Consider the following 12807-nt stretch of genomic DNA (forward strand, 5'->3'; position numbering starts at 1 on the left):
GTCATGCTCTTAGTGCACTGTGTGCCAACTGGGCATCTTTGGACTCTGCAGGTGGTGTAAGGTCCGTTACTCATTCTCCAAAATTCCCTCTTCTGTGCACATAGTGGGTCTCCAGAACTGAAGGCTGAATTTTGTCCCAAGTCCTATGAAGCCTAAGTGAGATATATGCCCAAACACTGTCCCTGATGGCTGTCCTTCCTACAAGATCTGGTCCAGGTGATTGTGAAGACTTTTGCTCACTCCCATGTAGGTTAACTCAGCAATGCAGACTCTTCACAGGCTTTGAATTATGGGCATGGCAACTCAATTATTTTGGACTCTACCAAATGCCCAGTTCCCATACCTGTCCCTCATCACCAAATGCCAAGTATCATCTGTAGAAATGCAGAAACTAAATGCATATACTTATGAGATTCAGCTGTGCTTACCTTGCTCCTCCAGTTAAGTAGGAAAGCAGCTCATGTCACCTGAAAAGGGCAGTGATGGGTCAGTAGCCTGCCAGAATGCAATTGCAAATTTGTGCAGTTGCCATTTGTCAGCATTTACTGACCTGTTGAAATTTCTGGAACTATTATAAAACCTCACACTTTACTGTTAATCTGCCTCAGCACAATATGGGGTAAGTCTCTGATTCAGTGGAACAGTTAAGTGCCAAGATGTCCTTCCAGGCATCTCCATATGCTGCCAAAACAGCTTGCCAAGCAGTGCAACCAGTGTTGTGATCAGATGGTACCAAAATACATCCTGGTGCATTTACCTGGAGTATTCCTGTCCTTGGGCAGCCCTTGATTAGTGCAGGCAGACAAGGCTCTTACTGCCGAAATCCAAGGCTTTGTCAACCCTGTGAATCACATGAATACTTTCTTTACCCCAGACTGCTATGCAGGCACCTAAAAGAAGACAGCTTTTCTAAAAGTGATCTTCCACCTCAGTCACCCCTGCATTTCACTCTGCATCTGCATCCCAAAAGTCATTGTGACAAGATGATGCAGGGATGCTCTGTAGTCCCTCTCCTTTTTTGTCTTCTTTTTCTCTTACTCCTTTTGAATTTTCTAAAAATGGTGAGGACTGATAAACAGGTGTTCAGGTCTGTCAGGTAATCTCTGCAGTTCTGCACTGTGTCTGCTTCTGTTGTAAGACTTGAATCAGGAGGTGATTTCTACAGCAGTGGAAGAAGCAATCTCACTACAGTTCCTTCCCAGTATTTACATAAGAAGTCTTGCACCCAGTCCAAAGTATCAAATATTGTTGCAATCTCAGAAAGGGGAATTTAGGTTCTACAGTTTATATTTAAAACCCAAAGTTTTCCTAATATCCCACTGATCCCTTTGATGCTACAGTGTTCACCATTATTTTGTTGGTTCCCATATGAGAATAGCAAAGCTGACAGTTTAACCATCTTAACTATTGTGTTTAAAGGTGAGATGGAACTGTCTTATCTTGTTCAGGGCCTCAGTTTCAGGATTAACTCTAGCAAATCTAGAGTACCATGCCCAGATGAACCTACCAAACTTCTCTACCATACCTAGAATTACATGGAGACAGCATTGACAGAACTTCTGTAGGTTTGGAACCATATCTAGCTTTATTCAGCATCTTCAAAGCAGACTTCCACAACTGCAGTTTGTTCAAGGACATGGTCCTCTGCTCAGTGTTTGGCATTCATACTAAGCAAACACTCTCTAAAATCTCAGAGTGATTTGAAACCACCAGAATGGTAGAAGTGTTTCAACCAGTTGTACAAAGAAGTATTTTTTTCCTCAGCTTCTCTCCATCAAAACATTGGTGATATACAGCTTCTCAGGGGTTAATGTGGGAATATGAACCTGTGAATTTTCAAGGATATGTGGCCATCAGGAACATTTTGTTGCTTGGAGTGATTCACAAATTCTCCGTAGTGTTTCTGAGATTGATTCAGGGAGGTGAGCCAAGTTATGGCTGACATCATGGTGACCAGGTGCTGCATAAACCACTTCAGCTGTGGAACTGGCACATTCACCCCAGAAATATGTCTTTGTAGTTCTTCTTCTGCCTCCACCAACTGCTCTAGAAAATCAGAGGATATGTATGGGTTACTAAACCACAGCTCTGTAGGCAAAGCCTGTGTTGGGCATCGTTTCCAGGCATGGTATCAGTAGTCTGTAGGTTTGTGTACTGCAGGCAAGAGCAGCACACGTCTGAGGTTCTGCGCCTCAGAAAGTTTCTTTCATTCCTGCTAGATATTTCCTGCTGCTCTGCAGTTTGATCCTGCACTACACAGTATTTTTGAGGCATTAGAAAACTCAGAATAGGTACTAGCAACATCTTAATTTGTTTCAGTGTAATTGGAGTAATTTTTTTAGTCAATATCTTATCATAAGAGTATTTGTTTCCCTCAGTCTAGAGAGGATGGGTTATTTTGAATCCAAATCCTCATGCTGAGAAGGAAAATATTTGTCTTTGGTGTAAATTTTTATTCCCAAATTCCACTATTTTTGACAATTTCCTGGTAAAATACACTTGGAATCAATTTTCTGTTTTCCTACTGAAGCAATGCAGCTTTCCTCTTCCATATTGCTATGGAGATTGTGGGGGCACTTTTCAGTACAGGAAGCAAGTTTGTTCTTTTGATTTTGTCTTGATTTTTGTATGTTCTGCCCAGCTGAATAAATGGTACTTAAGGGATCTTAGTATGGTTATGAGTAATAATTCTCCCACATTTGACCATTTTGGTAACTTGTTTATTATTGTGCAGATTTTTTTTTACCAGGTTGCATCAATTAGAAGAGTTTGAGGACAGGGGGAAGGGTTTGATGCTTGTGTGGTTCTTACTTGTGTGGTTACAGCTTCTTGTTTGTAAGAATTATGTATTTACCAGAGAGATCGCACACCTTGATTGTTTGTGGGGCTCTAACCTTAAATTTGTGAATACGTGAGACCTTTTGGTCTTACTTCTCTGAAAAACTTAATAGAATTGGCTAAGAAAGAAAGAACAGAGTAATATTTATAGTAAGAACTGTTACTACTCCTTGACTGTTTTGATCTGTCACTTGAGCTCAGGGCATACCCCTTTCAGGCGTGGGTAATGTCGCCAAGATCTCTTTTCACATGTTTATGCAGCACATGTTCAAGGTTCAGTCATACTTTATTCTGATTCCATAAAAGCATAATGGTTTATTTGACTGGCCTGTGCCGTAGTCGTTGTGTCAGCCCTAGCCCAGAACACATCACTCCGTGGCAAGTCACTGGTCATGAATCAGCAGGAGTGGCATAAATGTGGACAAACAGTCAAAGATAAAATTTCTGCCCTGTGATAAATGAAATTGTTTGAACTGTAGTTCATACATATTCCATGACATCTTCTGGCTCGTACTCCAGCAGAGACCTGAACAATTTGGATTATTAACTGCCATTATGGCTGGACTTGGACACCTTTTATGCCTTTATTGTACCAAGTAAAGACATCCAGGTCACATAAACCTTGTTGTACATGGCACAGCTTTTGAAAGAACTCTCAACTGGATTTAAGGGGAGTGGGGGCACTCACTCAGCAAGGAGGGAACCTGTGTGAGCATCCTGTCTGCAAGAATTGCAAAAATGTGTGTCTTCTTCCTGATGTCCAGTGTTACAGAGATGCTCATATTCCTGAAAATAAAGTTGCATTTCATGTCTTACCTCAGGCGCTTGGATTTGAAAACATCAGCTTTCCTGTACCAAGCTGGCATTTCAAGTTTTCAAGTCACAAATGGAATTTTCTTGTGCATCATAAATCTCGGGGGCTTTTATGGTCCTTTCTCAGAACTTCTATGATTTGGGGGTTTTCGCTGTCACCATTCCAGTTTGAAATATCTGCAGATCAAAAATTGAGACGTGAGGGGACTGTAAAATTGATGGTAAATCTGCCCGTGTGAGATGAGTGAACAGCATAGGACCCATGGGAAATAAAGACATGAAATTGGGAATATTTTTTCCCTTGAGGAGAATCATAGGTACCAGAGAAATTAGCTCTGACATAATTGTTTCCTCCAGGGACCCTGATAAGTGTCTTTTCTCAATATTTATGCTTGCTGGATATCCAGTAAACAAGAGATGTAGTGTATTTGAGCTTCAAAAGTTAATAAAACTTTCACAGAAGAAATCTAAAGCCACAGGGATTGTTAAATTGGGGGCAGATTCACTCCCTTGAAAATTATTGCAAACCTCTAGCTTGTGTTAGCAGGAGACAGGTTACTTCCATATTAAGCAATCAAGTACTCTTTTAATCAAGGTGTCTTAAAATGATAAAGTCTCAATCTAAAATTTTTGTCAGCAACACATAATTTTTGTTGGTATTATAATGCTGCTTATTATCACCATTAATAACTGAGCTATTTTGCTCTCTTTGGTACAGTTCTAACTGCAAAGTCCACTGGAATCTTGAGTTAATTAGTAGTTTAGGAGCACATTCTGCCTGCCTTCCTCATGATTCATCATAGATTCTAAAGGTATAGCAAAAAACAGAGTTAAATTTCATGTTAAACTTCTGGAGCTGTGGAGCACTGTAAGGCTTTACACAGTTCATCCAGTGCTGTGATAAACTATATTCTAGTGCCCCATGGCTTGTAACCATATGTGGACACAGGTGTTTAGTGTGTGTTAATGAATCTTGTGTCTTACAGCGTTTATTCAGGACACCAGTCTATTTTGATTCCTCCCTCAGAACTGGAGACCAATCCCGCTCTGTGGCTTCTTGCCGTGAGTCAGTACAAAGTGAGAGACACTTTTTGTTCCTATTCGGTCATGGAGCTTTGTACTAAGGGACTCGGTTCGCAAACAGAGTCGCTGAAGGTGAGTGATTCTGCTGTGCTGCACAACCTGCCGCCTGCAGGGTGGTGTTTGAGAGCCTCTCTGCTCTGCTAAATGTCTGCTGCGAGGAGAAAATCATCAGAGGGCACAAGCAGCTTCCACAGAACCCATGTTAGTCCTTGCCAAAGGCTATATATGAATATCAATCAGTCTCTTTCAGATCACAGGGCTACTCAACATCAAGGAAAGGCTTTTATTTACCTAAGCTTTCTGATCTGTGTTGCAGCCTGAGTTGATAGGCATGTGTTGGAAAACAGAGGTGTAAATGTCCAAGAGGCCCAAGGAGTATTATGTTGTATAGTGTGTTTTATGAATACCCTGATTATATGAAATACTAATTTGATTTTGACCTCTGTAGTTAAATAATCACGTTTAAAAGTACTGTGTTGTTTTAACAAGATTGTCCTCATTGTATGGGGAGGAGGGTATATCTTCCTTTCCCCCCCCAGAATTAAAAGCCAAGTAGCCAGTTAAATTTCTGAAATCATCTAAAATTTCCAGTGTGCTACTGAATTAAATTAGATCTTGAGATACTGATATTTATGATGTCTCCAGCCTTTACCATCCTTGCTTAATAATTTCCTAATCAGTTTTTCCAAGTCTAGACATTGCTTCCTTTTTGCTGTTATTCACTGTCGTCTGAATTAATTTTGGGAATAGCATTCCCTCCCTTTAGAATTAGCATGCCCATAATTTCCTGTGTGCTAATGCTGAGATGACAAGCAAGTATGTGTGCTCCTCTACAGCTATTAGACTGTCATCTGGCCATCTGGCCTCCGGGAAAGATGGAAATTGTACTGGTACCGTAGCCTCTGTTCTGCTGTTCCTCTTGAATCATAATACCTGCATAATACACTTAAGTACTACTGTTTTGCATTAAATCTGCCCATTTGTGGCCTTTGTTACATTTTGACTTCTTTTTAGGCAAGGGGACTGGACCTTTCACGTGTGCGGACATGTGTAGTAGTGGCTGAAGAACGACCTCGGATAGCTCTTACTCAGTCGTTTTCAAAGTTATTTAAAGACCTTGGTCTCCATCCACGGGCTGTCAGCACATCACTTGGCTGTAGAGTTAACTTGGCAATATGTTTGCAGGTAAGATTTTTCACTCCTTAAGATCAAAGTTATTTTAAGAAAATGGTTTTCAGTAAGAAGCATTCACTGTATTTCCTTTGGCTGCTTGGTTGCAGACATATTAAGAAAATGCATGTGGTACTTAATGCTCTTGCATATACAGGTAGTAAATTTCTGTTACTTTGTCAACTATTCATCCCTCTCATGTTGCACTCATAGCATTTATTCTGCCCATGAATGCAGTAATTCAGAAAAGCACCTAACAGTGACAGAATGCCTCTGTACTCCAAAAATATTATGTAGTTGTGTCATGTAAACTCCAGTTTCCAAGTGTTTGCTTTACTATGTTGTAAAATGGATTCCTTCTCTTTATACAATACTTCCAACCATTACTTACTTAACAAAATAGGTATTTTCTGCAAACAGTTTATAGCTTAAAAAGGAAATTATTTTGCTACATCTATTTCATTCTGTTTTGATCCACTAATCAGAAGAAAATTCCCAGGGGTAATAAAGGATTTAACTTGCATTCTTGAGGAATCTTTATTGAGTCATGATTTTAAGGACTGATGGAGCACTGCAGCTATTTGATCTGAATTTCTTAATAGCCTCTAGTTTTTCATCCAGTAATAACTACACCAAGCAAATAGTTTTAGGCTGATCTAGAGTATATCGATTTATCTTCCAGAACTTTGGATGATGAAAGTTAACTTGCCTTTTTTTTTTTTTTAAGATGTTCAATTTTTAATTATTTTTGCCTTATTTCTAGTTTAAATTTATCTGGTATTAAATTCAACCATTTTTTATTTTATTGCATTTTTGAATCTAGAATAAGAATCTCATTTCTATCATGCATCTAATACATATCTTAGTCTTCAATAAATAGATAAAGAATCTCAAGACATGCATTCCTGATCTCTGTCTCATTTTTTTGACTCTTGATCTCTTTCTGTCTTTCCAAATTTGGTTTCAGAGTTCCAGACATTATTCCTGTAATAATGCCATAGGTGTCCTACTCTGGTGTAATATGATTTCTGATTTAATAACCTTTTAAGTACCAAAAGAATGATCTTATGCATTGGCAGCTGCTTTGGCTGAGAAGTTCCATATCCATTTGGTCACCTACCATGTCTTTAACCTCTTCAAAGTCACCATCTCCCTGCTAGAACTTGGCTTTACTCTGTGTGGTGCATCGCACATTTCAAATCTGGCAGTTACTCCTAGTTTACATTAAGGATTTCTCATGCATGTAACGTGGATACTTGCTTTGGTGTGGAAATCAGAACAGAACTTCTCAGTGACACTGCAAATAGGACATCTGTTATTGTTTTTTCTGATTGTAAATGTAATTTTTTTTTTATTTTCTTAAAAAAATCTGACAAATACAGGTTATGGCTTCATCACAGACCAGTATGTCTGTGCCTGCCTTAGCCTCTTGCCCTTTTCAATGTCATTAAAGGATCTTGGCTTTCATCAGACCTTGGCTAAAAGGGACTGTGTAGTTCAGAATGTTACCAGGATATGAATATAGGAGGTATGCCACACCTCCAGTACTGCTTGCTTTCTCTCTGACTCCAGCAGAGTATCCCTACAGCACAAGGTGTCTTAAATTGTTATTATCAAGCATATGACAAGGCAAAGCTGAGCAGGGTTAAAAGTCATTCTGTGGCCCAGAGGTAGACTTGTTTAGTTTGTCATTCTGTAATTGCTACCATAAATATTCTCCAGGAATAAAGTTTTAGAGAGGAGGGGAAGGAAGGAAGTGATGACCTACCCTCATGGCAAACAGATTAGGATGGGGGGAGCTACTTCTGAAAAGCAAATCAGCTTCTCTAATTTCTGGTCCATGGAGGGACCAGACTTGAAAGATACCGTACATTACAAGAACAAAATAGCTGCAGAAGTTCGCTTGCCACTAGTGGAAGTCTCCATTTTAGGCTTGCACCAGTCTCTGGACTGTTCACAGTGGCTGTTTCACTTACAGGTCGTTAATTCAGGACAAATAATAAAGTCAAGGAATGACTATAAGCAGCAGTAAGCTAGGTTCAATGCCAAAGTATGGCTCGTTGGAAGTAACATTGTGCTCAGTCTGCCTGGGATGGAATTAATGTTTTTCATAGAAGCCCATATGGAACTGTGTTTTGGATTTGTGACTGAAGGAGTGTTGATAGCACACCAATGGCTGAGCTATTGCTGAACAGTGCTGGACAGCATCAGGGCTTTCCCTGTTTCTCCCTCTGCCCACAGCACCAACACCCCACTGGCTCCAGCAAGTAGGCTGAGGGAGAAAGAAGTTGGGAGGGGACACAGCCAGGAAAGCTGTCCCAGGCTGACCTGGGATATGCCATGCCACATGATGTTATGCTCAGCATTAAAGAAAAAGGGCTGCTGGTCATCTAAAGTAGCCATTGTTCAGAAACTGGCTGGGCATTGTTCTGCTTGTGGGAGGTGATGAGTGATTGCTTTTGCATCACTTGGGTTTTTCTCTTTCCTTCACTCATTAAATTCTTCATCTTTACCTGTGGGTTTTCTGACTTTTGCTCTTCCTGTGCTCTCTCTGTCCCACTGGGAGCTGGGTGGGTACTGAGCTGCTGGCTGGGTCAGCCCACTACAAACATGCAGGGAAGCTGACTGCACTCAGAGAAACGGAAAGTCCTACTCAGAATGGAGTTGGGCTGGATTTTGACTTGAATGTGTATATCTGCCTTGTGATTGTGTTGACTCCTTAGCTGAAGTTTGCTTCTTAGATGGTTCTTTACAGAATTTCTTGAAAGAGTTAGTGAATTAAACTGTTAAAGTGGGTAAATCTCTGAAGGAAGATTATTAATGAATTAATTATGAATTTAAGAACAGCACAGAATGAGAGCCTTGAGTGAGATGGTTAAACAGCCTGGCTGATCATATGGCTTAGTGCCAGGCATCATTGAGTTCTACTAAGATGTGGCGTCTCAGTCCACAGGACAAACTAAAAACCAAACACTTTCTAAAGAGTGGTGTGGCTGGAATGAAGAAAAGCCATTTCAGGACAGCCTATATTTAGTAGCATTACCCTCCCAAGTGGAATGGTTTTTGAAGCATTTGAGACAAGGCTTGTTTGGCAAGTTTTAAAGGTATTTGAAAAATTACTAAAGATTTTACTTACAAGCATCACCACAAAACATGTCATTTTGGTGGAGAATATAAAGATAGAGGATTACATCCTTTGAAGTATCTGGCAGTAGACACTGCCAAAGACTGGATACTGAATTAGGCTGGATGCTCTTTCCAAACTGTCTGGAAGGTTATGGCTAGTGGTATTCCAGAATAGTTTGTGGGCTATTCTGTTTTCTCAGCTGAGGAACAGAATGAATTTTAATTCTTGATCAACACTGTTCCTGAAATTAGCATTGTCTTCAATATGTTCCAGAAATGGGTTATGATTTCTGGATTCTTCACACTGCATAAAAATACTTCTCAAGATGTTTGAGTCAACAGCATCTGTCTTTGCTTTTTTATTTCCAAGTTGTGTCATCCATGAGATCAGCATGCGGTTCCTGGAGCACCATCTTCCACAGGGATAACTGTGATCCAACCTATTCTGCAGTCTTCCTAAAATATGTATCTATTAATCACATTATTAAACATATCTCAGTGTTCAGCTGTTGACCCTTACCAGCAAAAAACCTATCCAGAGTTCTTCTCTAAGGGCTGCCTCTAACACAACTTGGATATTATATTTGATACCTTCTTCATTTCCAATTTTGTGGACAAATTCAAGATTCAAGTGTTTCAAGGGAAAGGTATACTGGTTTTTCAAAAAAAGCTTTTGCTTTTTACTGTTCCCCTCTCCAAAAAGAAGAGGAGGGGGGTGTGTATGTACATGTATGTGTCTCTGTGTACCTGTATAAAGACTTCATAGCAGAATTTAATGTTTTATTGAAGATTACCCTAAAAAGGAAATCATTGTGATAATCCCTTTGGTACAAATTATCTTAATTTCCAGATTGAGATCACTGACAGACTAATGCATTGTCATTTGTATTTATTTCCTTTCAAATTTAGAGCAAATTTAGTATGTTTCCTTTGAGGTAGTCATTTTGGACCAGATTTTTAGAAATGCGCTTTTGGAAATAAATAATCCCCTCCATCTTTAGGCACTTAAATATCATTAATATCTGACCTTTCATGGCTGTATAGTCACAGATAATGGTCTTGGGATTTCTGAGATGAAAAGATTGCATCCAGCATATTTTAATTCTCATTAACCAGCATCTTAGCATTCTCAAGAGAGAGAGAAAAATAGATATGAAAAGTAGCCTGTTTCTTACAACAGCACAGATGGTTCTCTAGGATTTTACTTAATTTCCATTTAAACACTTGGAATAAATATTTTCACTTTATTCAACCTTCTACTCAATTTCAACTGAAGGAAAACTTTTAGAAGTTGTTCATTTTCCTTAGTTAACCCTGAAAATGTACTAACAAGTCTGTCCAAACTAGGGCAGGAGAAAAGGATTTATCTTGCTTCTTTTATGTCTCCTCTAACTAAAGACTGCAAGGTTAAGCGAGTTATCCCATATCCATCTATAGCCAGTAGAATCACAGAAACACTTCAATAGACAGTTTGATTCAGCCTGTCTCAGGTGCCCATCTTGGGGTACGATTCATCACTATCAGGAGACACTTCTTACCTTATACTGCATGCTTTCTTCTTTGATGGCTGAAGTTAGATGAAGTGAACCCTTTCCTCATTGTCTAGCAAAGGAATCTTTATTAGTCAGTTTAAGGATTAAAGTTAATACTTCTTTTTACTTAGTGATAGATTACACCTTTTGAGCATCTTCCATATTAAAAGTAATAAAGGGTAGGTCTGCGAAGAGTGCAGCAGGAGACCACGCACTTTGTCAGAGGTGTGATTCACATTTAGCAATGTACTATAGCTCTGGGTGAGTTCCCTCAGATTCTGTTTTCCCACCTTTACTATGAGTCATGCCACAAAGTTCTTTTCACAGCTCCAGCTGCTGTGCTTGTGTATGTGAGATTGCCAAGTGTACACCAAAAATTCCTTTTCTGAGCATCACTGGAGCAGAAGTAGATTCAGAGTAAACACTGAATCCTTATCCTTAGAATATCCTTAGATATCTAAACAAAACCCAAAACAGTAGTTTTTTGTAAATTCCTAGGACTTCTGATTGCCCTAATTCCTGATTTTTAACTCTGGGGACGGAAGTAGGGGAGAGCGTGCAGCTTGGCCTTTAACTTCAGTGGAAATTAGTTGTGGACTGAGTCCTGGCACGTGGTCAGCCCTACAGCTGACTTGTTGGGTTAGTTATTCAGGCACTTAGACCTGCAGTGTTTTCCCAGAGAATAAAAAGAATAGAAGCCTGGCATATTGAAGAGGTTTGCACAGACCCAGGGATGGTTCACCAGTGGCAGCCTATGCATGGGCAGGAGATTTATTTAGTCCAAGAGATGTGACTTATGATATACTTGTTTTCAGACAGAAAATTATGTTTGGCCCATTCTGTTTCCTTGAACACTACCCAGCATATCCTAAGTAAGGATCAAATACACCCGAAGTTGTGTTGTTTCTTTCCTGTTACCAGCATTACAAATGCTCTCTGTCTGGCAAAATAAGTGTACACAGGCAAATCGAGTCAGTCACTCTGGTCTTGGCTAAGACTCTTCTTTTGAAACACTTTCAGAGTATCCCAGCTGCAGCTGGCTGCAGAGGGTCATGGCTGATACTTCAACTGCTCAAGCCATTCTGTAGTTAGGAGCCGTATAAGACTCTGGTACTCTCAAAGTCCTTTCTGGGACCTGCAGTGTAGTCACATGCAATGAATTACGTAACTGCTGGATTTCAGCAGTTCTCCTGCATTCTTGCAGTTACACTGCAGTGTTCAACCTGAATTATTAGCAATACTATTTTGGGACATCAGTGTAGTAAGCAGATCTATCCTATTTTTTTAAATGCTTCATCTTCCTCTGCATCCAAAATAAATCTATTTTAAGATGCTGCTGTGGCAGATGATGCTGCAGTTTTTAACTCTGCTGGCATTCAGAAGTTTGATGAGAAGGATGTGGGATGCTGGTGCTTTCAGAGCTGTTTGTTTTCACAAGTTGTAGGGCAAATCCTACTGCAGCCATCTGCTATTAGATGCTCTTCATGATAGTAGTGGCTTAGGACTAGTCACCACAGAGTTTTTTGTTGTCTCTTTGCTGCGTTATCATTCGTGGTGGAGTACTGATGGGTTTTTATCAGTTTTTAATTTTACTGTTCTTTATATGTATTACACTGTTTACCATAGAAAATAGATTAAGAATGAAGAATTATTGGGCTATGAAGTGACTCCATTTATTTATGGTCTTGTAGTTAGACTGTGCACGAAGGCTTTATTTTACTTCGCTTTAGGATCAGGTTAATCTGTATGTAAGAAGGTGTAAGTATCTTTCTCCATTGTATACTAATCTTATTTTTTTCCAAAAAGAAAGCTTACCTTTGATTTCCAGAGGACATCGCTTACAAACTTCTATTAGTAGTGAAATGGCAGACCTGGAACTCAGTCTCAATGTATGTGCATTAAAATAGCAGGGCCACAATATTTAATAACTTCAGAAACAAAACCAACAAAAAACCTAGTATGTTAGACACGTTTTCCACTAACAACATTGTCTGTAGTGTCCTAAAACCATTTAAGTCTGTTTGTCCAAGGTTAGCAGTCTACAGCTGTCTCTTCTGTTGCTCTACTAAAATGTTGACACCTCATTTTTTACTTTTTTTAACCTTTAATGGTATAATGGTTAATTTGTAAAATTCCTGTATTTGACATTGTTTTTCTTTTTATTTTACTCCCTGCTTTTTGCATTCTCCTCTTTTTATTTTCTCCCACCCTTCATTCCCATTTTTTTATTATTATTTTCGTCTTG

General features: G+C 39.4%; 1 protein-coding gene across 5 annotated transcripts in view; it reads left to right on the top strand.

Moving 5' to 3' along the window:
• Window positions 1-12807, top strand: part of DIP2C (disco interacting protein 2 homolog C) — a 310242-nt gene that overhangs the window by 268644 nt on the left and 28791 nt on the right. For all 5 annotated transcript variants that reach the window (XM_064637840.1, XM_064637857.1, XM_064637830.1 and 2 more), the window contains 2 exons: window positions 4638-4806; window positions 5749-5919. In XM_064637840.1, coding sequence (XP_064493910.1) covers window positions 4638-4806; window positions 5749-5919 — 340 coding nt within the window. The remainder of the gene's footprint in view (window positions 1-4637; window positions 4807-5748; window positions 5920-12807) is intronic.

This window comes from Pseudopipra pipra, chromosome 1 (genome assembly GCF_036250125.1).
Source record: "Pseudopipra pipra isolate bDixPip1 chromosome 1, bDixPip1.hap1, whole genome shotgun sequence".
In the NCBI taxonomy this organism is placed as follows: Eukaryota; Metazoa; Chordata; class Aves; order Passeriformes; family Pipridae; genus Pseudopipra; species Pseudopipra pipra.